Source organism: Xenopus tropicalis, chromosome 9 (assembly GCF_000004195.4).
Source record: "Xenopus tropicalis strain Nigerian chromosome 9, UCB_Xtro_10.0, whole genome shotgun sequence".
Taxonomy (NCBI): domain Eukaryota; kingdom Metazoa; phylum Chordata; class Amphibia; order Anura; family Pipidae; genus Xenopus; species Xenopus tropicalis.
The window spans coordinates 44,837,925-44,865,756 of record NC_030685.2 but is presented as its reverse complement, the minus strand read 5'-3'; the positions used below and the strand labels follow the sequence as shown (position 1 = coordinate 44,865,756).

General features: G+C 40.5%; 1 protein-coding gene across 4 annotated transcripts in view; it reads right to left on the bottom strand.

Annotated features, from left to right (window-relative positions):
* The window catches only part of pgap1 (post-GPI attachment to proteins 1), a 308,887-nt gene that overhangs the window by 82,423 nt on the left and 198,632 nt on the right, over positions 1-27,832 (bottom strand). For 3 of the 4 annotated variants that reach the window (XM_031892786.1, XM_031892785.1, XM_031892787.1), the window contains exons 15-18: positions 25,164-25,237; positions 23,960-24,011; positions 8,584-8,650; positions 977-1,085 (exon numbers count right to left, since the gene is read on the bottom strand). In XM_031892786.1, the coding sequence (XP_031748646.1) occupies positions 977-1,085; positions 8,584-8,650; positions 23,960-24,011; positions 25,164-25,237 (302 nt within the window). The remainder of the gene's footprint in view (positions 1-976; positions 1,086-8,583; positions 8,651-23,959; positions 24,012-25,163; positions 25,238-27,832) is intronic. The other variant, XM_031892788.1, reaches the window with a different exon arrangement.

Below are 27,832 nucleotides of genomic sequence, written 5' to 3'. Positions count from 1 at the left end.
TTTGGTACTTAGGAGTTGGAAGACATAGTTACCCATTTCTGATTCGTCAGAATGTGTACTTTTCAAAAATGTATGGCTTCCTGGGGTAAACCTAATGTTCCAGGATTTTTGGCTTTGGAATCTAAAGTATGCAGTAATGCTTTGAAAATTTAGTTATTTACTGCTGGGAGTTTTTGATCTATAGAAGTCAGAAATCTCAATAAAACTATACATATCAGGTATTGACACGTTCGGGAGACATGAGGCTTTCCAAATCAGTTGAATTTTTGTCCATAAAATAAAATATGTTTCTGGTATAAATCCCTATATCATGAAAAATAGCATTTTTTCTTTTTTTTTTTTTTGTATTTCAAGCTCTAAATCTTGTTCCAGAAGTGGAAATACACAAAAACTCAGGCATATTCCATATTTGGAAAGCTCAGGTTCTCCTGAAAAAAACAATATATTGTTTGCCTACCTAAACTTAAAACCTTAACCCTGCCCCCAGTAAAAGCCCCTAAATTGAGAGAGCACAGAATGTTTACAAAACGTCTGGCAGTGAGGGGAACCGAAATGTCAAATTCTGCTGGCACTTAAAGGGTTAAGCACAGGGCTCAGTTTTGCTTTATCAAAAATAGTCCTGTTGAGGAGGGTGTTAACTCCAGCTAAATTAATTCTATGTGATTGGGCCTGATTGGGTGTTTCCCCATTTAAGGTGGAGGGTCAACAGCGGTCGATTGTCCGATTGGTGGTATAACAAATCCCATGATAACCACACTTTGTTAAAGTTTGTGATTTGAGATTGGTGGAGGGCAGCTAGATATTCCATGCCAGTACTGCGAACTTACTAGCAATTAAATTGCCAGTTAATTCATAAATGAACAGTAGTAGACAACTATAAATATCTAACCAAACAAATCTATGTATTGTTGATTCAGTAAAAACAAACTGATATAATTTAAATAGCAAGCAAGACTTTAAAGCTGAAAACACTTACCTCATGTAGACATTCTTGAGATGCATACAGGAATAAGTTTACCATGCGATTGTCATTGTGTGGTTGTGCAGCATGAAGCTTGGCAGCAATCCTAACAGGAAATTCATCACTAAAAAAAATATATATATATTTGAGACCTAGGACACTGAAGGTGTCTAAATTCCATACAGTATGCTTTTCAGCTTGTGAGAGGGGGTGTGGATATAAGATGGACAGAGAGGAATTGTAGATACAGAAAGAGGTAGACAATGAAAGAGGGAAACCAATGAAAGAACGATGGCATTGATTGCACAGACAGAATTTACACTTAAAGAACAAATGCCATAGACTATATAACAAATGGTCAAATCACAATAATCAAGTACAAAATGGAAATGGGGATGTAACAACAATCAAAGGGGCACCACACGGGAAAGAGGGAAATTGATTGATTAATAGCATAAGGACACATCACATCAAAGATGCAGTGGATTCAACAAACAGCATGGGGAAAATTAATTAATTGATGAATGGAACCTGATGTAACAACTTGTGTATAAATGGGGGATGGTTAACCCAGTAGTTTGTACAATTCTTCACCTTGCTGTTGCCATGTGTATATCACAGAATAAATTGTATCGTGAGCAAACCCTGCTAGGGTCTTTATTGTCTTTACCTTGGGATATACAGTACTTGGTCTACACTTGAACCACTAGTGGATGTGTGAGTTGGCACACATTTAGCAGCATTGCTACAATAGAGCCAGGATCTATTCCTCTCTTATTCCTTTCTCTATCTCTTTCCTTCCATAATTACTTCCTATATGCAGGCCCGGATTTGTGGAGAGGCCACAAAGGCCAGGGCCTAGGGCGGCACAAATTTAGAGACAGCATGCCACCCCACCGACCTCTCCCCACTGCTCCGTATCGGAGTTTGCATGCACGCTTGGGGGGGGGGGGAAAGGGGGGGGCTTGTTCACGCGTTCAGGATGCAAATGGGGGGCGGCCTTGGGGCACCCGGATTTCAAATGCAGGTGCCCCGAGGCCGGTCCCCCTTCCCGCCCCCCCACTGCTTTGTATGGGTGCATGCCGTCCCTAAATTTGTGCCGCCCTAGGCCCAGGCCTTTGTGGCCTCGCCACACATCCGGGCCTGTGCCTATATACAATACTAACTACCTACATTTTGTTCTTGTTCTCTTCTCTCTCTCACTTCTATTCTGACATATTGGGGGCACTTCTGTTTTTGGATCCTAAAGGAAGTACCTTCTTCAACAGAAAGAAAGGAGCTTTTTTTTAGGTTCTGCAGCAACAGCATGTCTCCAATTAAGTCTTTTCGGTGTGGTAAAGTTACCAAGCAGCAAGAGGATTTTATAAAAACAAGATATTTCCTGTCCATCACTGGACGAAAGGAAGTAGGTAAATATGAATGTTTTTAAAAGATTTTTTAAGGCAGTTAACCAAGAGTCAGGGAACTCCAGTATGCTCTGTAAAGTGCAGACCAAAAATGATGTCCAAAAACAAAAGTGAATGAATAGCATTAAACAAAGGACAATGCGAAAAAAGGATTTGTTAAAACATTCTGGGACCACTATCCAATAGTCTCTTTTGTTTGAAAGAAAACAGCAGGTAATTTGAATCATTTAATGTTCATTTTAATGTTCAGCTACAAATATACTATGAAAAGAAAGAAAACTAACAAAAGGACAAGCAGGTTTGCAGATTTGTGATTTTTGAGAAATTAGCAAGCTTTTTTTTTTCTTTCTCTTTTTTTTATTAAGAAAATTGTATATGACTGTATATATGTATGACCATCACAAAATATTAATGAGGCTGAAAGAGATCCAACAAAATACAATGTTTCAATGGTATAAGAAGTCAGAACAAGCAGTGTAACAAATATTAAAGGGGTGGTTCACTTTTAAGTTAACTTTTAGTATGTTATAAAATGTCCTATTTCTGGCAATTTTGCCATTGATCCTCATTATTTGTGTATTAATATTTTTTTAATTATTTGCCTTTCTCTTCTTCATATTTCCAGCTTACAAATTGGGGTTAGGGGGCCAAAGAACTATAGCTCTGTGAGGTTACCATTTTATTACTGTTACTTTCTATTCAGTCCCTCTCCTATTCATATTCAGTCTCTCATTCCAACCACCACCTGATTGCTAAGTTAAACAAGGCCCTGGAAAACAGATAGCTGCTGAAATTCCAAACTGTACAGCTACTAAAAAAAATGCTGAATAACTAAAAAACTGCAAAAAATCAATTGCAAATTGCCTCAGAATATCTGTCATACTAAAAGTTAATTTAAAGGTGAACCAACCATTTAAAAAACAGAACTGCTTTCAGTAGAAAATAACTTTATAACTTTGTCCATTGAAAGTTTGCAGAGTGATTTGACAAAATTGGAAAACTGGGCAGCAAAATAGAAAAATGAGGTTCAATGTTGAAAAGTGTGAAGTTAATACTGGCACTCCCAGTTAACACAGTGATTTTATTCAGCAGCAATCCTGTTCCATGAATCTTGTCCAATTATAACACAATTAGTGACAACAGACTCAGAGGGCAAGATTCTTCTTTTACAAGTAATAATAAAAAAACATAGAACCTCTACCACAAAATATAAGACTCCTTTACTTACAAAATTGCCTTGTTTGTAGATGATATTATATTTTCAACAACTAAACCTCAGACAACTCTACCCAGTCTCTACATGGAACTACAACATTTCGGAGATATATCAGGCTTCAAAATCAACACCAATAAATCCGAAGCCTTAAACCTCAACAATCAGAAACCACTAGAGCTGAACTTTGACTTTTAATGGGCAAAAAAGGGACTCAAATACCAGGGAGTGACAGTTCCTCCCAAAATGAAACTAATTATCTCAATTACCTCTATTAACTTCCATACATAAAGACATCCAACAATGGCAAAACCTACCAATCTCCTGGCTAGGGTATACAGTATTTACTCCAAAAAGATGAATACGCTCCCCAAGCTCCTATACCTATTCAGAGATCTGCCTGTGGCCCCTCCCAAAAAAAGAACTAGAAAAACTGCAGAATCAAATGCTAGATTTCATTTGGCATAACAAAAGACATAGAATCAATAAACAAACCTGTAGTCAACCAATCTCACTGGGAGGTATAGCCTTCCACCAATTTAGCACCATTTATAGAAAAGCAGCTATGCTATCTTATATTCTATGCCCACAGGCTTCACCCTATTCACTCACCCTGATATTTTGCAACCTGCTTTCCTTCACGGCCTACAATCTTCCCATAATATTTTGCACCATGCAGGATATATACCAAAACTCCCTACATGGGAATAATTACGCACAAAACATCATATACCTCTCAAGGAACATTTTAGATATCAGCAAATTATACACTCTGCAACTTTTAGGGCGCTCCTACCCAAACCCCTCACAATATGAGTCAATATGAACATATTTGCAATAAGCCATCATGTAAGCACAAAATCAGCTTGATATACTCAGAAATTCTTCAGTGTGACTAACCAGAGTGTAAAACTAAAACTATATCCAATTGGGAACAAAGGCTGAAGGAATCACTGGATGATGAGGAATTGGACAAGATTCACAGATAAGGTACATAACAACCTCCTCCATTAACACTTACATTAAAGAAAATGCTTACAAAGTTACTATGACTGGTACCACACTCACAAAAAGGTCCATAAATGGCTCCACACAATGGCTCTATGCCCACGGGGATGTGGGAAATAGTGGGCGAAATGCATGTGGTGGACTCGTTCTCTGATTCAACGACTATGGACAAAAGTATTCAAATTATAAACAAAACTTTCGCAACTGACATAACCCTCAATCCCTGGACGGCCCTCCTAAAACATAAATCGAGCCAGCTCACACACAATGAACAATAGCTAAGAAGTGGAAAGAATGCCCCCAACGATGCAAGAAATACGCAATTACCTATGGTGGACAGCAGCGATGGAAAGCACTAATTAACAATTTATTTTAAAAAAATGAATAAAAATTGAAATGCTGAGTCGCACTTAATATACCTCCTTTCCCCATTCTTTTCTTTTCCACCTGTTACAAGTTAGGCCAATTGGGCCACACACAAAGCACTCTACAAAATTAAAAATCAGACAAATGCTTTTGAAAATGCAAATTCAATGAAAATAATGAAATATTTAGCTGGGTAACAGTAAGGAAGTCCAGTGTGGGGAAAAGAAAGACTGATCTTGGTTTTGTGCATATGAACAGATTTGCCAGATTGTAAAAGGTTGATGGGAGTGTAAACTCATAAATAGTGTTTTAGATTGTGTTTAAAATCTGGAACCAGTTACTCTAGTTGTGGTGGCTAGGAGCAGAGCTAGGCCTAGACAGAATGCATCCTCAACTGTCCTGAGCCCAGAATATTTACCTGCACAAGACCCCAAACCCCCCAGAAATGTATTTAAACCCACATAACCTACCAAATTTTGTAACATGGGAGTGGTATTTAGGAGGAAGACCTAATAACCTGCCAAATTTTGGACCATGGGAGTGTGGTCACAAATGATGATTAAAAAAATTTTGCCACATATTTTTTTTGTCCATGTGCCAGGTACTAATGACAAACTTAAAGATGGATCTTAAAAGTGAACTCTGGCTTCTTAACCAAAAACATAACACAGAAACCCCTAATTTACCTATCACTGTAATATGTTCCTTCAAAAAATGAAAACATACCATTTTTATATGCTGAAATACAACAAAACAGTTCTTCTCTTCCTGCATTATTGAAACCCTGGCAGTTACAAATTTTTAGCAACTTCTCCACAACTGTGATTTTTCCATATTTACATCAGGTGTGCAAGGAATTGTGGAATTTGGAGTATGCAGGCTAAAGGTTGGGGACAGTCTACTACTGTTACATTTTATTTGAGTCTCATAGTAGTCAGCCAGATCAGCAGGAGAACAGGGGGGCAGGCTTAGCTAACTGTTCCAAACCATATTATTGCATTAGAAATCATGTAAAGGCTGCATATTTTTCATAAATATTTTTCACTGCAGCGCATGTTCCCCAATGGTCACTTGCCACTGGAACGTGATAGAAAATTAATTTTCAATAGCACCTCACTTCTTTAATATTTTAAATGCCTTTATTGCACACTTTGGGTCATTATAGCAATGTTGCCGCATTAGGCCCTTTGTCAAGCTTGAGTTGCTGCACCCAGCCAACTATACTTCTTTGCTGATTGTGTTTCTCCTTTTTCCAAAGTTTATTGGAATATTTAGTTGGAAGTGGAGGGTCCAGGGTTTTTACAACTGGACCAACTATATCATTGGGTGAGCTACCGTTTTTGATGTTTATGAAAGGGTTCTTCATGTGATGAGCCCAGAGTTTATACACTCAGACTACGATTAACTCATGGTTAGCCCTCTTAAAACCCCCCTTTTGTTAAACTGAGCCACTATCTGAGGTTGTTTGCTACATAAACTTCTCAAAAAGCTTAAATTGTGTTTGGGTGGAATTCATCTCGTTATTCATTTGTAGTTACATACTGTAGGGTTGAAAAATATATTTTTCATGTACTTCAATGTCTGTAATATATGCAGTCAAATGCCCTTATGGCCTAATTAATGTTGAGCATACATCACGGAAGGCCAGAGATTAGGGTTAGGGAACATAAGTCAGCGATTAAATGTAAGAAAATGGATCAACCAGTGGACAAGCATTTCATAGAAAAGGGTCATGGTATTCACCAGTTTATGTTTCAGATTATTTATGCAGTTCCCAAATTAAGGTGGTGATAGGTAAAAAAAACTTTTATATAGGGAAGCCTGGTGGATCTGAAAACTTAATAGCTTATTTCCCAATGGTTTGAAAATTAAATAGATTAAATTTCAATCTATGGTTTTATTTTCTCTTTTTTTTTTACAGTATTTATGTGAATGTATTATACGGCATTTACAATTAGACACCTTGATTGTATCACAGATAAGTCAAACAGTTAGATTTAACTGGATATTATATTACTATTTTGCTATATCTATCAACACATGTTTTTGTAACATTGTATGTTTGTATTATAAATTAATTGAACACTAGGTGGTGCTGTATTATACAGGATAGAGGGAGCACATGTACACTTGATTGTTAGCTTGATAAAGAGCCAATTAGGCTCGAAACGTTGCTGGTGCCCTCATTGTGACAATAAGGACATTTTAATGAAGTATGACAGAGTGCTGCCTATAATCGCTTGGATTTGCATGTACAGGGGTGGAGGGATCCTGTGGGACTGTGCACCCGTCAGTGAATTAAATAGCTGAGTGAGTGCTGCCTATTTTGTTGTGAAGATCTGTTATACATAAAACCATGCTGGCACAAACTTACAGCATTGTGATTTGCAATGTATTCAAGTGTCATATCTCTAATTACCCCTTCCAAAAGCTTACCTACCACTGATGTCAGACTAATAAGCCTATAGTTTCTAGGCTAAGAACGGGATCCTTTTTTAAATAATGGAATCATATAAGCAATTCGCCAGTCCCTAGGCACCATGCCAGGTCCCAATGAATCCTGAAAGATTGTGAAGTGAAGATGTTTGGCAATCAGAGAGCTAAGCTTCTTTAATACCATGGGATGAATATATCCCAGGGTCCTGGTCCTGGACTTTTGTTTACCTTTAAATGTTCAAGTCTCTTTTGAATTTCTTTTGAGTGGCCCATGCATCAGTAGCTGTATTACTAGAACTGGGTCTATTAAAACTAGGGGAGGGAAATCTGTCTGGACTAGGATTGTCGAAGAGTCAAGCTTAGTGGAGAGAAGAAGGAGGTTTGCAGAAGACGTAGATCTGCACAGCTGTGAGGCTCTAAACCCTTTTTGTTTCACGGGATGTGGAGCTGGCATCACTTCCATAAGGAATAGGAGGCGAAGGACAGGAGGCATGACAGCCCTGTGTCCTGCCACTTTGGTGCTGCTCCACATCATCATGTGATGGCACTTTATCTGGCATCTTAAGGCTATAGTTCCCCTGTAATTCCCATACGGGGCCTGGGTGCTTCCTACATATCCTCTGACAGCATTGTGACCAACTGGTCCTCTGACCACACAGCTTAATCACAGGCCACCACCATGGTGTGCTTCGGGGGTCAAGCCTTTTTACAGCAATGAAGCCAATTTGCACAACAAAATATGTGTTGTGCAAATATACACCAGACAAGCCAGAAAACAGCACAGAGGACTACATAAAAATGATCTCAAAACAGCCAGAAATACAGCCCAACGCCCCCCAAGACAAGCAATTACAGTGCAAAGGACTTTGTGCTGAGCACCTAAGACAGAATAGAAGCACACTGAAATGGGATTAATGCATTATAACCCCCTTATTATAAAGTACTTTTCTTCCATCAGCCTTAAAAGTGCAAATAAGTACTAGACAGGCCAGAAAAATGTGTAAGATTGTATGTAAAATGTGAGCTTTTAAGATTGGTGACAGGAAGGACTCAATTATTGCAAATAACAAGTTGCACAACCAGGTTAAAGCTGTTAAGAGCTTCTCCTTGTGCGATAATCCTAAAAGCTGTGTAAGTATACTGTATTAAAGTTTTAATTTATGAAATTAAAAAAGCAAATTAAACAAACATACCTTAGTAATCCAATAACATCCTCATGTGACCAAGGTACATGAAATCTGTAAATACTAGACTTGCTTTCTGCAAAAGTAACAGGTAAAACAAAATAAAACATACCTCTTATGAAAACATACAATGAAGTGAAATAATTTTTTTCATAGGAACATGACTACTGTTTAAGAAGTATGTTTGCATATATATTGAACCAATAACACTGATTATTTATGTCCAACATATGTGGTACCAAGGCACTGTTGGACTGGCCCATCAGGATACCAGGAAAACTCCCGGTGGGCCCAGGTGTCAGTGGGCCCTTCTGCTCCTGACCATTTGGCCTGCTTCATGGTCATTCCCTATTTCTGAATGGGAACAAAAAGGAGAAATAGATGGAAGAATAGATACTAGCATGTAAATAAAAGAGACTAGGAGAATAAAGAGGTTGTTTGGAGAGAGGGCCTATGGTCTAAAGTTTTTGTGGTGGGCCCCTGGGGTTGAAGTCCGACCCTGTACCAAGGGTTGGAATTTTTCTGGCCTACATGGTGGAGGGCCGATAATAGAAGTTTTGACCACTCCCTTTTGTTAAACCACATCCACTTTAAATCCTGCCCATGTTATCACAAGAACTTTAAAGACCATACCCACAGTAATGGTGGTAGCGCACCCCCCCCCCCCCCACATACATACAAAAAAAATAACAAACAAAGTATAGGGCAGGAGTATGGCACACGTAGGTAGCATAACACAGGCTGAGTATGGCACACAAAGGAGCCTTAGGCCAATTTATCCATGTCCATGCTCCCATACACACAAGGTGGTTTCCTTGCAAACTGGGAAGTGTGGCTGTTCCCAGTCCAGCTCCAATGTATCCCTAGGCTTGGTTCCGCATCTGACATTTTGGAGCTGAACCCTGGAGCAGAGACAACTTCCCTTATTTCTCCTGTACTGAGGTTAGGTCCTAACTGCAGACAGTCCATAGATAGCCAATTTTGTTTCTAATGAGTTCATTTGAAAAGATGATTTACAATGACACTGCTAGCAGATTCTGCATTTACCATTTACTCTACTTGCCATGCTAAATAAAATTAGGGACACAACAGAAAGGTGAGAAGTGCAGGAGAGGAAAGCAACATCAGAAAATAGGGGAACAATTATTTTTTACTGAGACTAAAAAAAGAAGGGTGGTGTGCAGAGTAGTGATGAGCGAATCTTTCAAAAGTTCAGCGAAACGGCGAAAAATTCGTGAAATGGCGAAAATGTTGTGTGGCAAAAAAAATTGTCACCCGACTATTCTTCTTATTATTTCGTCGCGCGGCTATTCTTTTTTGACGGCGCAACAATTTTTGGACGTGTGGCGAATTTTTCCGCAGCGAATTTTTTCATCTGTTTCGCGAAACAATCCGCCAATGGCGAAATGCAGAAATTCGCCGCGAATCCATGCCTGGCGAAACATTTCGCCCATCACTAGTGCAGAGAATGTTAAGCACAAAACAAGAAAAATAACGGGAGATATGCCGAGGGGGATGAAAGGATTGTAGATGAACAAGGATATCAAAGAAGCAAAACTGAAAAATTTTAAAAATAGAGTTTATGGGTAATGCCCTATGAGGCTGATTCTCAGTCTGCGTATAAACGGCTTAACCTTATATGTAGGCCGACAATCTGACTCTTGGGGTTTAAGGAAAATAGGTGATTCACAGAGCAGAAGACAGAGAACAGAACAACGTCTTAAAGATGGCACTTAGAGCTTTTAGCAAGTCAAGGAATGCAACCCTGTTTAATGCTCAATTTTTGCCATATATAGTATGCTAACTGCTAAAATATATTCAATAATGGTGTATTTTACCATATGTAGTATGCTAGCTGATGTTTGGGGGGAGGCACTTTGACTTCACCCTGGACTTCAAAGTGCCTGGTGATTTTGTTGGAATTGCTGCTGAGCCATTAAGTGGACGGGGGACTCTCAGTGATCGCTGCTAAGTGTCAATAAATCTCTTATATTTATTTTTACTTGTGTCAGTTTAATCACTCTACAGAATTAACAAGAGCTTTTCTTAATAAATTTGGTACCAGAAGTGGGGTTCTGTGGATTGATTACTGATTGTATCTGTATGTCTCTTCTACCTCCTTTCCTTATTTATCCACAAACTGTATTTTTTGTGTGGGATTTGGGGAGAGTAGGTCTACTGTGTATTTGTAATTATTGTTTGAGTAAGAGACATTCTTAGGGAAAAGTCTTGGATAAAAAGGATGAAAGGGGTGGGAAAAAGCACTAGTGAGAAACCAGGATATTACCTGGTTGAGTGTCTGTCACAGAACAGTGGATATCAGAATGTTAGAAAACGAAGTTGAGGACATGCCCATTGCAACTCTTAGACGAAGGAGAAAAGGGAGAGTGAAAAGTGCAGAACACACATTCCTTCTTTAGGAGTTGATGTGCTAGCTGAGCAACAGTTAACAGGAAACTCAGTCATGGTCAGCTAATGAATTAACTGAATTAATAGGACAAAAATTAGAATAATAACTCCATATTATAGAGACTGCAAAGAAGTAAAATGAAGCTAATTGTTGGGTGTGCTCTCATGCCCCTACTCATGGATTAGGAACTCTCTTGTTGGGGGAACCATTAACATGGACTGAACTGAGTGACTCAGAGCTCTTCATTTCTCTTCAGTAGTTAATGTTTCATAGATGGACTATTTTAAAGAAAATCAAATGAAACAACCATCTTATTCGAGTCTAGAAGGCTTGATGTATTTCCCTGCAGTGTGTGTTGTTTTACTCTAATGCAAGGTTTTGTACAAAAAAAAACATGCCATTTGAAAATTTTGTGTTTCTTGTCACTATGGCTGCTTCTCGTGTAACTCACATATAAACCCTGCACACTAGAGTACTAGAGGGTGGTACTGCAATTATTTTTTATTTTTTTAATATCAGATTATTGTGTAACAACAGTATTACATTTATAGAATATATCCACAATATCCATCAATAAACAAATCAATACATACCACTCAGCAAAAAGTAATAAAGGCAGATACTCTGGATGAGAGAATACCCCAACGTTTTGGCTCAAATGCCTTTGCCAAGGGACCTCTGAGTGTGCAGGGTTTAAATATGGGTTGTATATATTGTATATATTATCCTTTTGGAAACCTTAGCACCTAAATGTATGTGCTACTTTTTTTTTTTTTTAATTGTTTTAAAGGGTAAGTATACCTTAGCCAGAGTGCCCTCCATCATTCTAAATTTTGCTTCTCATGGAACTACTATATTGGGCAAGCGTCAGATATTGCCCATTAGTGCCAAAGCTTTTTGAAATGTTCTCCTATCATACTAACTCTGTAAAACAAGGGAATGTAAGGAAAATAGGTGATTCACAAAGCAGCAGAACAAGCCAAGATGGTACTATAGGGACCCATAGGGTTAATCTTCCCATATGGCTTTAAACCCTACCACTTCCTTATTTCTGCTGTAATCGGCGCCTGAGCCTGCTGCCATCACAGGTGCACCAGAGCCTGTGGATTTTGGCTACATTCATCCAGGCCTGCATTCCAGAAAGTGTTGTGCATCAAGTCTAAGAATATGGCTGATCACATGCTACTCCGGAGGCCCCGGAAAGCATGGTTCCAACATTCCTCCCACAACGCTACGTGTGGTTTGGGACATTTGGGGAGAGATATGTGGATGAAAATACTAAGGTAGTAGAGCCCTTCTGCGGCTTCTGTGGGCAAGAAATCACCCAGGCGTGGCAAGACCTAGAGGCCAGATGCCCTTACTGCAAAACTCGCTGCTGGACTGAGACCATGGCACAAGGCACAAGGCCCTTCCTCAGTGGTGGAGGCCAGTTTTGCCTCAGAACCGCCTAGGCCTGCAACTCTGGTGCCTGCTGCAGTACCACCACAGCCTACCCCCCTCTCTCCTGGTGGGTGCCATATTATTGTCCTCATCCAGTTCCTCAGAGGGAGAGGAACTTCACGAGGCATCTGCGGGGGCAGAACAGGAGTCTGTCCAAGAAGAGGAGGGAGCTACTGCTCTTATCTGGCCCTACAAGAGAGACCCCGTAAAACTTACTGGAGTCCCTGAGCCTACTAAATTGACAGAGGCACTGCTCCAACTCCTTGGCCTAATTGCTGGCAGAGGGTGGGCCTGATCATCTACCCCAGAGGGGGCCAGCGCTACTTCTTCTCCTGGAAGTGCAATGCTGTCTGGACATCCCATCCGCAGGAGATATCTAAAGCCAAATCGGGGAGCCATGGAATTTGGCTCATCCACAGAGGTTCCTTCCCACAGAGAAGAGAAAACCACCTCCATATGTACCACCCAACAGAGAAGATTCCTTCTGGGTGGCCCCAGGCCATGCAAATCCTGAAAAGCAAAGGAGTGTGTCCCGGATCCAAAGGGACATAAATTCTCACATGTATGAGAGATGGGGGTATTACATGCCATATGCCCCCGAGTGGGTATATGATGAGGTGGAGAGTCACCGGCATGAGTGGATATATGGAGAACTCATCAGGAAGGAGAAATTGGGGTTCGGCGGGGTCCTACATTCTAATCCTATGAGGCGTAGGCAGGATGTTGACTATTTGTATGATGTTGCCCAGGAGTACCAAACCATACTCAAGCACAGAGTGAGATCCTGTGGAAAATATCAGGAGGAGCGGAATTTTGCCCTAAGCTCCGACTTACCCAATGGAGGGCGCATCGAAAAGCCACACCTGGCCTATTATATATCCTTTGCGGATACTAAGGCCAAATTTGAGCAGCATCTATGAAAAACCTCATGCCAGATTGATTCCCTCAGTGATGAGGTTTTTCCCCAGATAGGAGGTGGGTTTGGTACCTAACGAGTTAATGGCGATAAACACCACCATTTAAGGGCACCCCTAGAGACTCCCTGCTGATAGAGATACCTGGGGTGTGACACCCTTCAGTTTTGTCCACAGAGATCGGCTTATTTGTTTAAAAGTTTGGAACTCTCTACAACCCTGAGAGATTTAAAAGATTTTGTAAATAGTTGGGTTACAGAAAAGACTGCTGGGCCCCTCACTCTAACTTCTACCTCAACCTGCCTTTAGGTGGGACCCATTACCTTATCTTACCCTACGGAGTGCATGCAGGGTAGTCCTGGGACAGGAATGGACTTAATAAAGTTGATGGGTGGGTTTCAACAGTTGCATGAACCCAATGACTTTTCTTTTACGGCCAAGCACGTGCCTCGGATACCTGAATGAAGGCAGGATTTTCCCATGTTTCTGTAAGTGTATGCCTGAGCACCCCTGTTTATGGGTCCAGGTGGTGTCTCATGGTTCTACCAAGTATTTGCTGTCATACCCCTGTAGCAAGGTCCAGGAGGTATTTCAATGACTAATTAAGTAAAGTGCCTGAGGGATCCATAGTGACACTCATGAGGTGTAAATGGTTAAAAGTAACAAGAAACGTAACAGTTCAATGCTCTGTGCCTTAACTTTATGTCCACAGGAACCACTGTACCCTGTATTCCTCAGGAGAGGACACCAGAAGAGGATGTTTGGTCTTATTGGTTTATTTTTGCACTAATTTATGCACTATAATTTTGCTTGATAATGTGTATTTATTTCCTTACCATTGCCAGGTTGGAATGGGTTTTCCCCCGGGTGAATGTAGGGACCCATATAGTTAATTTGCCCCTATGGCTTTAAACCCTACCACTTCTTTATTTCTGCTGTTACTGGGCAAAGACCCATGTATTTAGTCTACAATTTACATATTGTGCCTATTGGTTTATTTGGTTGATCACACCCCTTGCACTCCAATATAGTGTTTAGCAGGGAAGTGTGGCTTCCTCTTTGGCTGCCTCTGTGTCTCAGGTGAAGGTCCACTGAGCCTGGGATCAGAATAGGCCCCAGTAAAGCATTATTGCCCTAGAGTACCCATCTTATACTCTAGAGAAATCGGGGACAGGGACCACGTGAACGAAGACCAGTTAGATAGTTACTCTTGTAAGAGCACTCTTTTGGAGAGTGAGATAGAGAGGGTAGGAAGCAAGAGAAGCTCAGCTCCACCAAGGAAAGTAGTAAGGAAGTACCCTTCCATACAGGCAATGTTGCCTCAGCACAGGGCCACGGTTTAAGACATAGGAGACAGGCAGTATCTCAACCCTGTTCCACAGTCGGCTGTAGGACTCTCAAGCTAGGGGTTATCAACCTGAGGACTGAGGTATCTATCCTGACTGCTTCCAAAGGGGTGCCAAGTTGACCTGGTGCATTTAGCCTGCACAGACTATAAAGGAGGTGGGATAAACCAATCCTGCATCCTCTCTATGCGAATTCCAGAGAAGGGGGGCAGCCCAGTCTTGAATACGAGCGTGTGAGGAGGGAATGAGAGAGGAGTTGAAGAGCAGGTCAGTAGAGGAGCGTAACAAGCGGGTTGGATGGTACCTAAAGTTCAGAGATGTAGGGTGGGGCAGAGTTATGAACTGCTTTGAATGTAAGAGTCAGGAGTTTGAATTGTATCCTGGATGGTAGGGGAAGCCAGTGCAGGGATTGGCAGAGTGGCATGGCAGAGGAGGAGCAGTTGGAGAGGTGTATGAGCCTGGCAGCAGTATTCATTATGGACTGGAGTGGGGACAGTCTTTGGAGGGGAAGGCCAATTAATAGGGAGTTACAGTAGTCCAGGCGAAATACTATTAAGAGAGTGAATAAGAATTTTGGCAGCATCATGGGTGATAAATGATCGTATTTTGGAGATATTTCTTAGGTGAAAGTGACATGATTTGATAAGTGATTGGATATGAGGAGTGAAGGACAGGGCAGAATCAAGGATAACCCCAAGGCACCGGGCCTGGGAAGATGGGGTGATGGTAGAATTGTTAACCTGTATAGATACCTCGGGAACAATGTGGGTGTTGGATGGGGGAAAGAGAACCAGTTCAGTTTTAGAGAGGTTTAATTTAAGGTAACGTTGGGACATCCAAGTGGAGATAGTGGACAGGCAGGAAGAGATGCGAGTTAGAAGCTCTGGGTTGAGATCAGGAGAGGAAAGATAGATCTGAGTATCATCAGCATAGAGGTGGTACTGAAAGCCAAAAGAATTGATTAGTTTGCCAAGCGAGGAGGTATAGAGCGACAATAGTAAGGGGCCCAGATAGTTCCACTACACCCTTGCTCTGAACGGTCTCTTCCATATAGCAAAGGTTCATCCTGTCTAAAAGGGTTGCATGTACCCCATGCTCTAAACCCCACTAGCCTGGGTTTTGACTATATTATAGCCAAACAGGGGTTACAGTACTTTTAGCAAGTCAAGGAATGGGGCACTGTTTAATGCTTGATTTTTGCCATATATAGTATGGTTACTGCTAAGATATATTCAATACTGCTGAATTTTACCATATGTAGTATGCTAGCTGATAATATACTTTTTTTGTATTCTGTGTGGGGGAAAGTATATATAAAGCTGGGTTGGGGGGAGGCATTTTCACTTCGGCCTGGCCTTTAAAGCGCCTGGTGTCTGGTTTTGTTGCAATTGCTGCTGAGCCATTGTTTACATGGACAGGGTCCCTTGGCGATCAGTGCTAAGTATCAATCAATCTTTTACATTTATTTTTATTTATATGCGTGTGTCAGTTTAATCATACCCCCCAACTGTCCTGCTTTTCGCGGGACAGTCCCGATTTTTATGGCGCATCCCGCTGTCCCGGATAGTTCCATGAATGTACCGCATTGTGGGACATTCATTGAACTATCCAGCACAGCGGGATGCGCTGGCTGGAGCCAGACGTTGCGACTTCTCCTGCGGCTTCTTTCCTTATGCAGCTCCATATACAGCGCGACAGGCCCTTTTATAAGGTTGCGCCCTTGGGTACGTGTGACGTCATTACGCACGGGCGCAACCTTATAAAAGGGCCTGTCGCCGCCGCACAAGGAGCCGCATAAGGAGAGAAGCCGCAGATGAAGGTGGAGCCCTATGGGGGGTACTGTGTATAGGGGGCTACTGTGTATGGGGGGTACTGTGTGTGGGCGGTACTGTGTATGGGGGGGCACTGTGTATGGGGGGGTACTGTGTATAGGGGGCTACTATGTATAGGGGGCTACTGTGTATGGGGTGCACTATGTATGGAGGGGCTACTGTGTATGGGGGGCTACTGTGTATGGGGGGGTACTGTGTAGGGGGGCTACTGTGTATGTGGGGGGCTACTGTGTATGGGGGGGGCTACTGTGTATGGGGGGCTACTGTGTGTGGGGGGGCTACTGTGTGTGGGTGGACTACTGTGTGTTGGGGGGCTACTGTGTGTTGGGGGGCTACTGTGTGTGGGGGGGCTACTGTGTGTGGGGGGGCTACTGTGTGTGGGGGGGCTACTGTGTGTGGGGGGGCTACTGTGTATGGGGGGCTACTGTGTATGGGGGTACTGTGTATGGGGGGCAAAACTGGTACATAGTTATAACTCACTTATAACTCACTGCCTTCTCTCTATATTTGTATTTTAATGTAGGAGTTGCTATATTGTTTTCCTTAGGTCGTTCAGTATGAGGGTATAGCACATTTGCGTCTGATCCCGCCATTTCATCTATATAAAAGGAGTGTATTTTTTTAATGGGGTGTGGTAATTGGGGCTTGGCCACAAAAGTGGGCGTGGTCAAAAAAAATTGCAGCACTACGTGCACCAAATCTTTTTGTCCCTCTTTTCATTTTTCAAATGTTGGGAGGTATGGTTCAATCACTCTACAGAACTAACAAGAGCCTTCCTCGATACAAGGGGGCCTTACCCTAAGAGAAGGAGCAAAATAAAATAGAAAAATAAAAAAGGATAACAGCAGAAGAAAGGTATATGAGGAATGCAACATAAAGAAAAAGATAATGGAATGTAGAAGAGGTGAGCCCTTAAGAATGATAATAGAAAAGAGAGAGAGAGAACAGAAGAAAATGGACGATACAAGTGAGGAATATAGAGTGATTCATAAAAGGAAAAGTAAAGAGGAAAAATGCATAAGGATATGATATTTTTATGATATATACAGACAAGAGGGGTTAGGAGAGATTTCAGGAAATAAAGACAAAAAAAAAAAAGTTAGATACTGTATATTTTATGAATGGAATATGCTTTGTGGTCTTTGCCCTGGGAAACTAGTTTATCTAGCAATGACCTTGTTGGTGCAATTGCTTTGTGATGGAATTGTACCTTGTGATCTGGCTGTTCTGCATTTGAAATTGCCTCCTTGCCCCTGTAGTAGTGGTGCATTCACCCCTATATTTGGAATGTCAGTGCACACTGCCTCTTACTGTTTTTATGCTTTGAAGTACTAGCTAGCACTATCTGTATAATGGGACTTGTAATAATATACTTGTGGTGCCAAAACCTACTACATCTCTGGCAGAACCTTCTACCTCTCACTGTGGGGGGTACCAGTGTCCACTGCACCTCACCATATATACCAGGGGTCGGGAACCTTTTTGGCTGAGTGAGCCATAAACACCACATATTTTAAAATGTAATTCCGTGAGAGCCATACAATGGCCGACGGGAGCTAGGCCAAAGCCGAGGCCTCGATTTGCGGCTGCCTGTGGAGGACGATGCGGCTTCAGGCCCGTTCGCCTGCGGATGCTGCGGGGCAAGGTAGGGTGGGTGTCATCTTTAGCTGTTCAATATGGCTTGTTAGTGGTATTACTAGAGGGCTACGTAGCCCAGTGCACAGTTGGCTTCTCTTTGTAGCCCCAACAGAGACATATTGGCCACCTTTTATTTTCAATTCAAGCGTGAACTGTCACAGGTTTCTGCTCCAATGTCCCTCTCAGTTCCCTGGGCCCTGGTTCAAGTGCAACCCAGTAAGGATGCCGGATGCGGAGGAGGGAGTGGCCTATGCTCGGCGGATAGAAGACGTGTTCTAAGGCTTAGAACACGTCTTCTATCCACCAAGCGCAGGTCACGCCCCCCATTAATTTTTTTTATTAAAGATTTGGCAGCGAGCCAGATGCAGCCATCAAAAGAGCCACATCTGGCTCCCGAGCCATAGGTTCCCTACCCCTGATATATACTGTGCTTTGGATATGTGTATCCATATGGGTATTTATTGTACTTCGGTGCCAGTACCCACTGACTGACTGTAAGGAGTGCCCAATGGTTCTCTTCCGGCATCCAAAATGGCTTTGATGGGTGCCACATGGGATGTGGTGCCAGCCTAGTGTCATTAGTGCAGAAGTGTGTCATCGCATTGCGTCTGGCGCAAAAGCGCAATGCCCGAATATCAGAAAAAAAGGGTGTTATTTAATTGATGAAAGTGTCATTTTAAATTTTATATTTAAAATGACACTTTTTTGCTGCATGACAACTTTATGTCACAGGTTGTTGAGGATTTAACCAGAAACCATGCTATACTGAATCTAGTGATCTCTAAGTACCCAAAAATGTATAGCAAATGTTGAACACCTGGGTAATAGTGATCATAATGTTATTTAATTTGATCTATGGTGCAAGAAAACAAATATACACTGGGGCAAAGACCCTGAATTTTAGAAAATGAAATTTTAGCTCCTAGGGGCAGTGTTTCAGAGCATATATTGGGGCATTATGTTTTCTGCTAAAAACACAAAACAGAAATGGCTGTCATTTAAAATGATATTAAATCATTACTGTTCTCAATTTATTCCCTTAAGAAGTGTAAGATTATTAATATAACTAAAGTTCACCAATGAAGTGTGGCAAAGAGATCACTGAACAATAAATATAAAATGTGATTTTATATTGATTGGAAACAAATATTTAAATAAACATAAATCATAAAGTAGATAAAACACATAAAACAAGAGACTACAATAAACACAAAAAAACACACTACAATTAAACCCAGAGACCCAACCACCTAAATAATAATAATCCCACACCACACCATATAAACACACTCTATGAAACCTTAACTCTAGAAGATTACACAGCCTAAGTATACCTCTCCTTAGGTTTGATAAGTGCCTGGCCCGTGATGTCAGGATTCCCTGTGATTTGGTACGGTGGTCACTCCTCTCCTGGCCCTGAGTCTACTTGTGCCCTGCTGAAGCCAACTTATATACAGGAGAGATGGGTGGATTCGAGAACTTTCTAGAAGTCTCTCCTGATTGGTCCATTTGAATGATGCTAGCACATACCAGTCAGTTACAGGAAGTTACCCGTCCGCCATTTTGGGTATTCCAATCGTCATGTCTGCGTCTCCACCAAGACTGCCGTTCCTGACTAACTTATTATGCTATCCCCAGGGATGCATTCAGCTGGCTCCAGTGTCCTTGAACCTTTGTTAATGTTAATTAGAGCTTAGGTGTGACAGCACCTTTCCCAGACCAGTACCTTTGTTTTCCAAATTAGGAAACTCCTATTATTTGGACCAGACAACCAGGTGCTAACTTAATTAGACTGTTTCCTCTACTAGAGTAAAAGGTTTCATTACTGATTAATAAAATATTGGAACCCACAATATATATCTATATTTTACAAGAAGTAAATGTAGAAGCTTTAAGAATCACCCTATGTGGCTTAATTCAGAGGTAAAGAAGTTAATAGGGGGAAAAAATTAAAGCATTTCAGAAATACAAGTCAGAGGGGACAGAAGCTGAATTTAATGAATATAAACACTGTAACAAGTGTTGCTTAACAGCAGACAAGAAGGCAAAGACAGAAAATGAGAAGTGCATTGTGGCCGAGGCAAATGTGCTAAACCAGTTCTTTTCTTCAGTGTATACAATAAAAAAGCCAGAGTGCCAAGATCCACCCAATAGCTGCAATGTTGGCTCAGCTCAATCTAATCAAAGTTGACTCAGGATATGGTACATAAAGGTTTACTCAAAATTAATGTGAACAAGGTACCAGGGCCAGATGGAATACACCCTCGGGTACTGAGAGAGCTAGGCTCAGTTTTACAATGGCCCCTGTTTCTGATATTACCAGACTCACTTTCATCTGGTATGGTTCCTATGGATTAGAGAAAAGCTGATGTCATTCCTATATTAAAAAAGGAATTACAATCCAGAATGTGGCATTCTTGAAGCAGGATCATGACAAACTGGCAATCTGGGTGGCTAAGTGGCAGATGAGATTTAATGTGGATAAATGTAAGGTCATGCACCTGGGATGTAAAAATTTGCAAGCCCTTAATGGGACTTGCACTTGGCAGATTTGTAACTAGCTTGCTAAAAAGCCACCCAGCCCCTTCTTAAAGCTACATAATGTATCAGCCAGTACGACTGGTTCAGGGAGGGAATTCCTCAATAAGAGATAGAAATCCTAGCCAAAGGTTTCAACTTTGCAATTGTTTCCAGAATCATCCCAGTGACATATATTACCACAGTCACTGAAGCCTCAATCTATAAAATACCACAAAATGAGGTTGACATCCCTCAGAAATGATTTGAATACCACCATCCTGCCTGCTTATAAAGGAAGATGCACAGTTGTACTTAATACATCTACCAGACTACCATGCAAAGGTGATCACACTTCTGAGCAACAACAGCAACATTATAAAACTCTAAAAAGGGAACCAACCAACAGTTACAAGAAAAAGGTCATATAACTCTAAAAACAGCTGCAAAGACAAAGCTATTGATCAAATCATTGCCTCTACCCTAGTGAAGCCCCTCTGTGTATGTCTATGAAGATTTTCATTCATCCAGGTCATGGTATATCTAATATAAATAAATTTAAAGCAACTGGACTTGTTTGGTAATCATTGAAGACGTTTCACTACTCATCCAAGCAGCTTCTTCAGTTCAACTGTGTATATATGGATTTCCTAAGATACACAAGGAAGGGGCCCCTTTCAGACCAATTGTCAGCAGCATTAACTCTGTGACTTCCAATGTGGCAAAATAACTAGCCAACCTCCTAGCCCCTTATGCACAGCATCACATCCAGAACTACCATGATTTTACAAACACTATTTAAGGGTCCTGCGCTATGCTTCCTGTATGTGCACTATATTCTGCCTTCCCTACCCTGCCTGCCCTATGCTGCCTCTGTGTGCCATACTCTGCCTGCCCTACCCTGTCTGTGTGTGTGATACTCTGCCTGCCCTGCTCTACCCTGCCGTGTAAACCATACACTGCCTGCCCTTTGCTGCCTGTGTGTGTCACATACTCTGCCTGGATTGCTCTACCCTGCATGTGTTTACCATACTCTGCCTGCCCTATGCTGCCTGTGTGTGCCACACTCTGCCTGCTCTACCCTGCATGTGTTTACCATACTCTGCCTGCCCTATGCTGCCTGTGTGTGTCACATACTCTGCCTACCCTATGCTGCCTGTGTGTGCCATACTCTGCCTGCCCCATGCTGTCGGTTTGTGCCATACTCTGCCTGCTCTATGCTGCCTGTGTGTGCCATACTATTGCCTGCCCCATGCTGTCTGTGTGTGCCATACTCTGCCTGCCCTATGCTGATTGTGTGTGCCATACTATTGCCTGTCCTATGCTCCTTCTGTGTGCCATACTCTGTCTACCTGTGTGTACCATATTCTGCCTGCCCTATGCTGCCTGTGCAGGGGTTTGTTATGTGATTGTGAAATAGTTGCTAGGGTGTGTAATTATGTGCTGGGGGTTTCTGTGCTACCCACAGTGGAGGAGGAACCATATGGATTTAAGGGACTTCATGAACTTTTTTCACATATGAGTGATGGGAGATATCCCTGGAGTGAGCACCAACATTTGTGGGTTTTTTTTGGTGTGCTACCACCATTAATGTGGATATAGTCTTTAAAATGTTTCTGTTAACATGGCTGGGGTTTAAAGTGGGTGTAGTTTAAAAAGGGAGTGGTCAAAACTGACTTCAGTTATTGAACCTCCACCAAGTAGACCAGAAAAATTCCATCTCTCAGTACTAAAGAAGTTGGACAGCACTGAGCTAAAGTATTGCATAATTATATAACTTTTTCTGAATGCTAATGGCCCCCCACACATATATGTTAAAGTTGAGGAACTCAGAGCGGTTTATTTAATTCCCCAGATGCAAGTCATACAGGGAAGTAAATATCACCATAGCAGTTTAAAAAAAAAAAAAAAAAAAAATTAAAAGCCCACTGCTAATTATGATCCCTCTGTAAATTATGCAGAAAACTCCAAAATATGGCAATGTCGTTTCTTATAGAGTACTATTTAAACAACCAATTCTTTTATTGATTAGCTTTTTCTGTGGAATAATTAGACAGTACCTGTACATGAAGTAACGTAAGCTAGCATATATTCAAATTAATGGCAAAACATTCCTGGGATTGTTTCTTTTTATTTTTACGTAGCATTAAGTAATGTTGGTCCAAACTATAGAAAACCAAAGTATCCAAGAAATCCCCTGGATAACAGATGCCATAAATGGATGGATAAAAGTTTCCTCTTAAGTTTTTCCTCTTTTTACACCACTGGAAAAGAATATTAATGTCAGAGCCACAATTCATATCAGAACACCTTCTGCCAAAAAAAGTACACATCTTAAAATCTAAGCTGTATGCTTATGCACACAAATTTTGACACGGTTGCACACAACAAATTGTGAAAAAAAATTGTATTTTTTCTAATTGTTAAAACTTTTCTTATTGACCACGATAATATCGTTATAATAGTACGACTTTTTCGTGGTTTCCGTTAAATTCCACGGAAAAGTTATATTTTTCGCAAGCTTTGGTATTGTGACTTTCTTTTGGCCAGGTTGGAGCTGTAGAGTGCTATTGAGTCCTATGTAAGGCTTCCAAAATCATGCATTGAAGTTTCAAAACCAGAAAGGTTTTAACGCTGTTTATGATCGTTCGGATAAGAAAATTTTGTGACTTTCCGATCGCAACCACAATCTTTTGTACGACCAAGAAAAGAATTTTCGCAAAATTTTTGCACATCAAAAATTATTGTGGTTACTCCGATTTTTTTCCAATCGTGCTTTGAATTGGCGAATATTTGTGTGAATATTTATGCTTTAATGAATGGGCCCCTTTGTGTGCAAACAGAAAATTCATTGCTCTGAGGCACCCACAGAGAAAATGTTTTTGCATATTGATCATAAATGTGCACACATTGGCTGTGTTAAGTCACACAAACCCAGAAAGGATTGCAAACCCTAAATTACAAATATGAATGTAAACAGGCACTTTTTTAAGAACAGTGCTTTTTACTTTTTTGTATAGGTGCTCCAATATGGAACAATAACTTTGACATAATTACAGATCATAAGCACACTGCAGTATAAGTCTCTAGACTACATGGTTCATATGTTTTATACTGTATGTTTAAGTTTTATATGTGGCATTTTAGTGAGCTCCCTATAAGCACAGCTTAGATTACACACAATCATATTTTATACAAACAATCAAAATAAATTATAAGTTGCTACATTTTAGCACTCAAATTTAGATATTACAGTTTAAAAAAAAAAAATATGTTTTATATATTTACCTTTAATTTGTCCACATTTCCTCACAATGAAGACATTGAATGCTTGATATATCTGCATTACATCAATTTAAACAGAAATTAATTCTAAAATTAGCATCAACTACTTATGTATAAAGCGATATTATACTAATTATGAATTTCAAAAACATATGAATGTTATATATATCCAGGGCATCCCACTGAAATCCATACAAGTTGGAGCATTGATAATACAGCATTAGGTGAGATAGTGATGCATTACTATGGTTTATATAAATATGCTGCTATGCAATGGGGGTAGCCATTCAACCTGAGAAAGGAGAAAAAGGCACACGTTACATAGCAGATAAGCTCTGAAAAATAGAAGGGGTTTAGATTCATGTGAAAAAACTAAAACAATTCTATTCTACAGAGCTCTGCTGCTTTCTGATATTTAACTCTGCCATTTAGCCCTATTTCAACTTAAATGGCTATCCCTTGGCGAAACACAGATTATTTATATAAACTATAGTAGTGTTTTAGAACAGTTTCATTTTTTTTCATGTTGCTGCTTTTAATTAAGATCAGCGTGTTTTGATAACTGTCAACCACAAATATTTATACTTTTGGGTTCTTTAACTCTCAAATAGACAAAGCAACATATATGCAGTACAATATGATAAAAAAAGAAGCAAAGGTTGCACCAGGTCTAGTAAACCACAGCAACCAATGGAATGTACCATGCTGATTGGCACCTGATGGTGCAATCATTACTATAATTCCCATAAATACATGTATATCCATATTTTTAACACATTGTAAAAATGTCACGGGCATTTTTTAATTGTAATGTAAATAGCCCAGTAACTTAATACAGCAGTGTAAATACCATTTAGCCCAAACATAATTAGAAATAATTTTAAAATACTTTTTCAAGGCAAACGCAACTTTGTCCCCGCACAAAGTTTCTGATGGAGTACAATGTGATGGAAAATTTCTTAACAAGAATGGTGTATGAGATATTTACACTTTAAGGGCAGCCCCGGATTAAGGCCCGGGCCAAGGGCAGCCTAAATTTAGGCACGGCATGCCGCCAGTCGCATGTAAATTTTGCTCCCATACAGAGCACGAGTTAAATAAACACGCATGCGCGCAACTGGGGGGGAAGCGGAGAAGGGGGACGGCCTATGGGCGCCCTATAGTGAAATCCGGCGCTGTTTAAGGGCTTTTTACAATGAACACTTACTTTGCTGAAGTCCTCAAATTGTATAACATAAAGCAGTCCAGAAGAATTTACCCGAGCATGACTTGATGAAAACCCTGCAAAAGTAAGCCTTAAGTGAAACACTAAAGTTTTTAATTTCTGTACAGGTATGGGACCTATTATTCAGAATGTTTAGGACCTGGGGCTTTCCAGATAAGGGATCTTTTTGTAATTTGTATCCCCATACCTTCACTCAGCTTCCTATCTGGCCAATCAGATCGTACCTTTCCATAGTAAAGCATAAATGCTAAGCAGGACATTGTGTCAAATGATAACACATGCTCCTAAAATGATGAATTTCTGTCTACCATCCATTTACCCCAAATTACACATCTTACATTTAATCAATAAGATCATAGGTGGAGGGTGACTTTTTTGTTAGGGGAGGCTAAAGACGAGCCATACATAAACTGATGTAAAGATAATTTGGGACTTAGTGGATTCGTTGCTGGCGTAAGAAATGAACCTCCCTACTATCTCTTGCGGTTCCCACTGACTTTTCAGGGATAGTGTGCAAAAGTGCAGGTGGGAGTGCTTTTTTTTACCCTTAAATGTTTAGGATGTAAAAGTATTCATAGATGCACTTCTGTGAGGGGTTCTCCATACATTTGTATTTGGGATAAGTTAGCATAAAAGGGTAGTTCACCTTTAAATTAACTTTTAATATGATTGGACCCCTTTTTTATTTGTAATGGTTTTTCCAGAGCAAAAAACAACAACAACCACAAATATAAAAAAGCACAATGAGCTTTTTTCAGGGGTAAAACGTTAATTCAGGACTGGAACAAGGGTGATAGGAATATTATAGATGGGGGGGTGCTGTTCGCGCATGCACACTCGCACGGGGGTGGGGGGGACACTGCCTGGGGGTGCTCAGATTGGAAATCCAGCCCTGGAACGGAGCTTTGATCGAACACCTGTTTACCCCAAAACCACACATCTTCCAATTTGAACAATAATTTGGGTTACCAAGCACAGGCTCAAACCGGCCAGTCACACACCTGTGGATGCCTAGCACCTGGCAGTTGAAGAGCTAAGCTTGTTTAGTAACCAAGAATTAATACCTATCGGTGATGGACTTTAAGTTATCATTACAAGTTCTATTTGCTTTTAAATTTCCTCTTGAGTCACTCATCCATCAACAGTTATATTATTAGAATAGGTTTGTTAAAAAGAAAGCCTTCATAAGCCGGTCTCTCATTTGTGTAGACACACAAAAAAATAAATGTTTTGCTTAATTTTTTTTTAGTATTTACAAATGTAAAAATTATTATGGATTCATTTTATTTTTCACGGCGATACCCTTTTCCATCCCAGTTTTAGCTTTTTTGTGTGAATGTTCTAGCAACTTTGCAATTGGTGTTCTTTGTTTATATCTTATAGTATTTGAATTAGTTGCCTTTTTCTTTTTCTCACTGACACCAGCAGCCTAAAAACTATTGCTATGTGAGGCTACAATTTTATTATTATTAGTTATATTTCTATTCAGTCCCTCTCCTATTCATATTCCAATCTCTTGTTTAAACTACTGCCTGGTTTCCAAGGAAAACAAGACCATAGCAACCAGATATCTAATGAAATTCGAAACTGGAGAGCTGCTGAACAAAAAGCAAACTGAAAAATCATACAAATTAAAAATGAAAACCAAATGCAAATTTTCTCAGTATATCAATGTCTATGTCATAATAAAAGTTAATATAAAGGTGGATGCCTTTAAATGCTCTAAAACACTTAATCTTACCTCCCTCCACATTTTAAAGATATTCCATTTTCCCTGGGTGTTTAACCCTTTGAAAAGCCCTTTCCCAGTTAATATATTACAGATATGACCTTATACTGGCAAAGTTTGCATGTTTGGTATTATTAGTTATTTCCAGGTCCAAAATAGAATCATTCCTAGTAAACTTTAAATAAAAAGTTATCATTCAGAATATTTATATATTATTATATCTTAATAGTGTTTTCTAACTTGGCCATCCCATTACTCCAGTCAATTTCTGGATACTTGAAGTCACCCATAACAACAACTGGACCTAGTTATTACTCCTCCTTCATTTGTTATAGTAGCTGGGCTTCATTCTCCTCATTTTTATGGGGTTGTTTGTAGCATACAGTACACCATATTGTTTGTTTAGCACAGCTGAAATCTAGGGCCTAATGTCCCTCCCAATCGAACAGTGTTCAGATGCTGAGCTTGTGAGAACCAATCCACAGGGCTTACCACATACCTTGTAATACAATTTGAATGGAAGAGAAAGAGGAAGGCACTGGTAAACAGAATAAGTGCTTTAAAACCGTTACTGATGGGGGAGGAGCATGGCGAGACAGGTAATGGCCACACATTAGGCCATGTGCAGGAGGAATATTAGGGATTTAAATGGTACGCTATCACCATTTCTTAACCGTAAGACTCTGCACCACCAGGAAGCTGAAACTCGAGATGGCAGGCCACTCACTTTGCGTCTCAAACTCACCTCTTCATACAGCTAGTGATGGAGACAGTCAGAGATCAACTCTGCAGAGATGGACACGTCGCCTAACATACAGGCGCCACAAAACCTGCAATAACAGCCGACATACTCGCAACTCACCTAGAAGCACTACATGGCAGGCCTGCACGAAGTATCCCAGCTTCATTGCAAGCTGTGGTG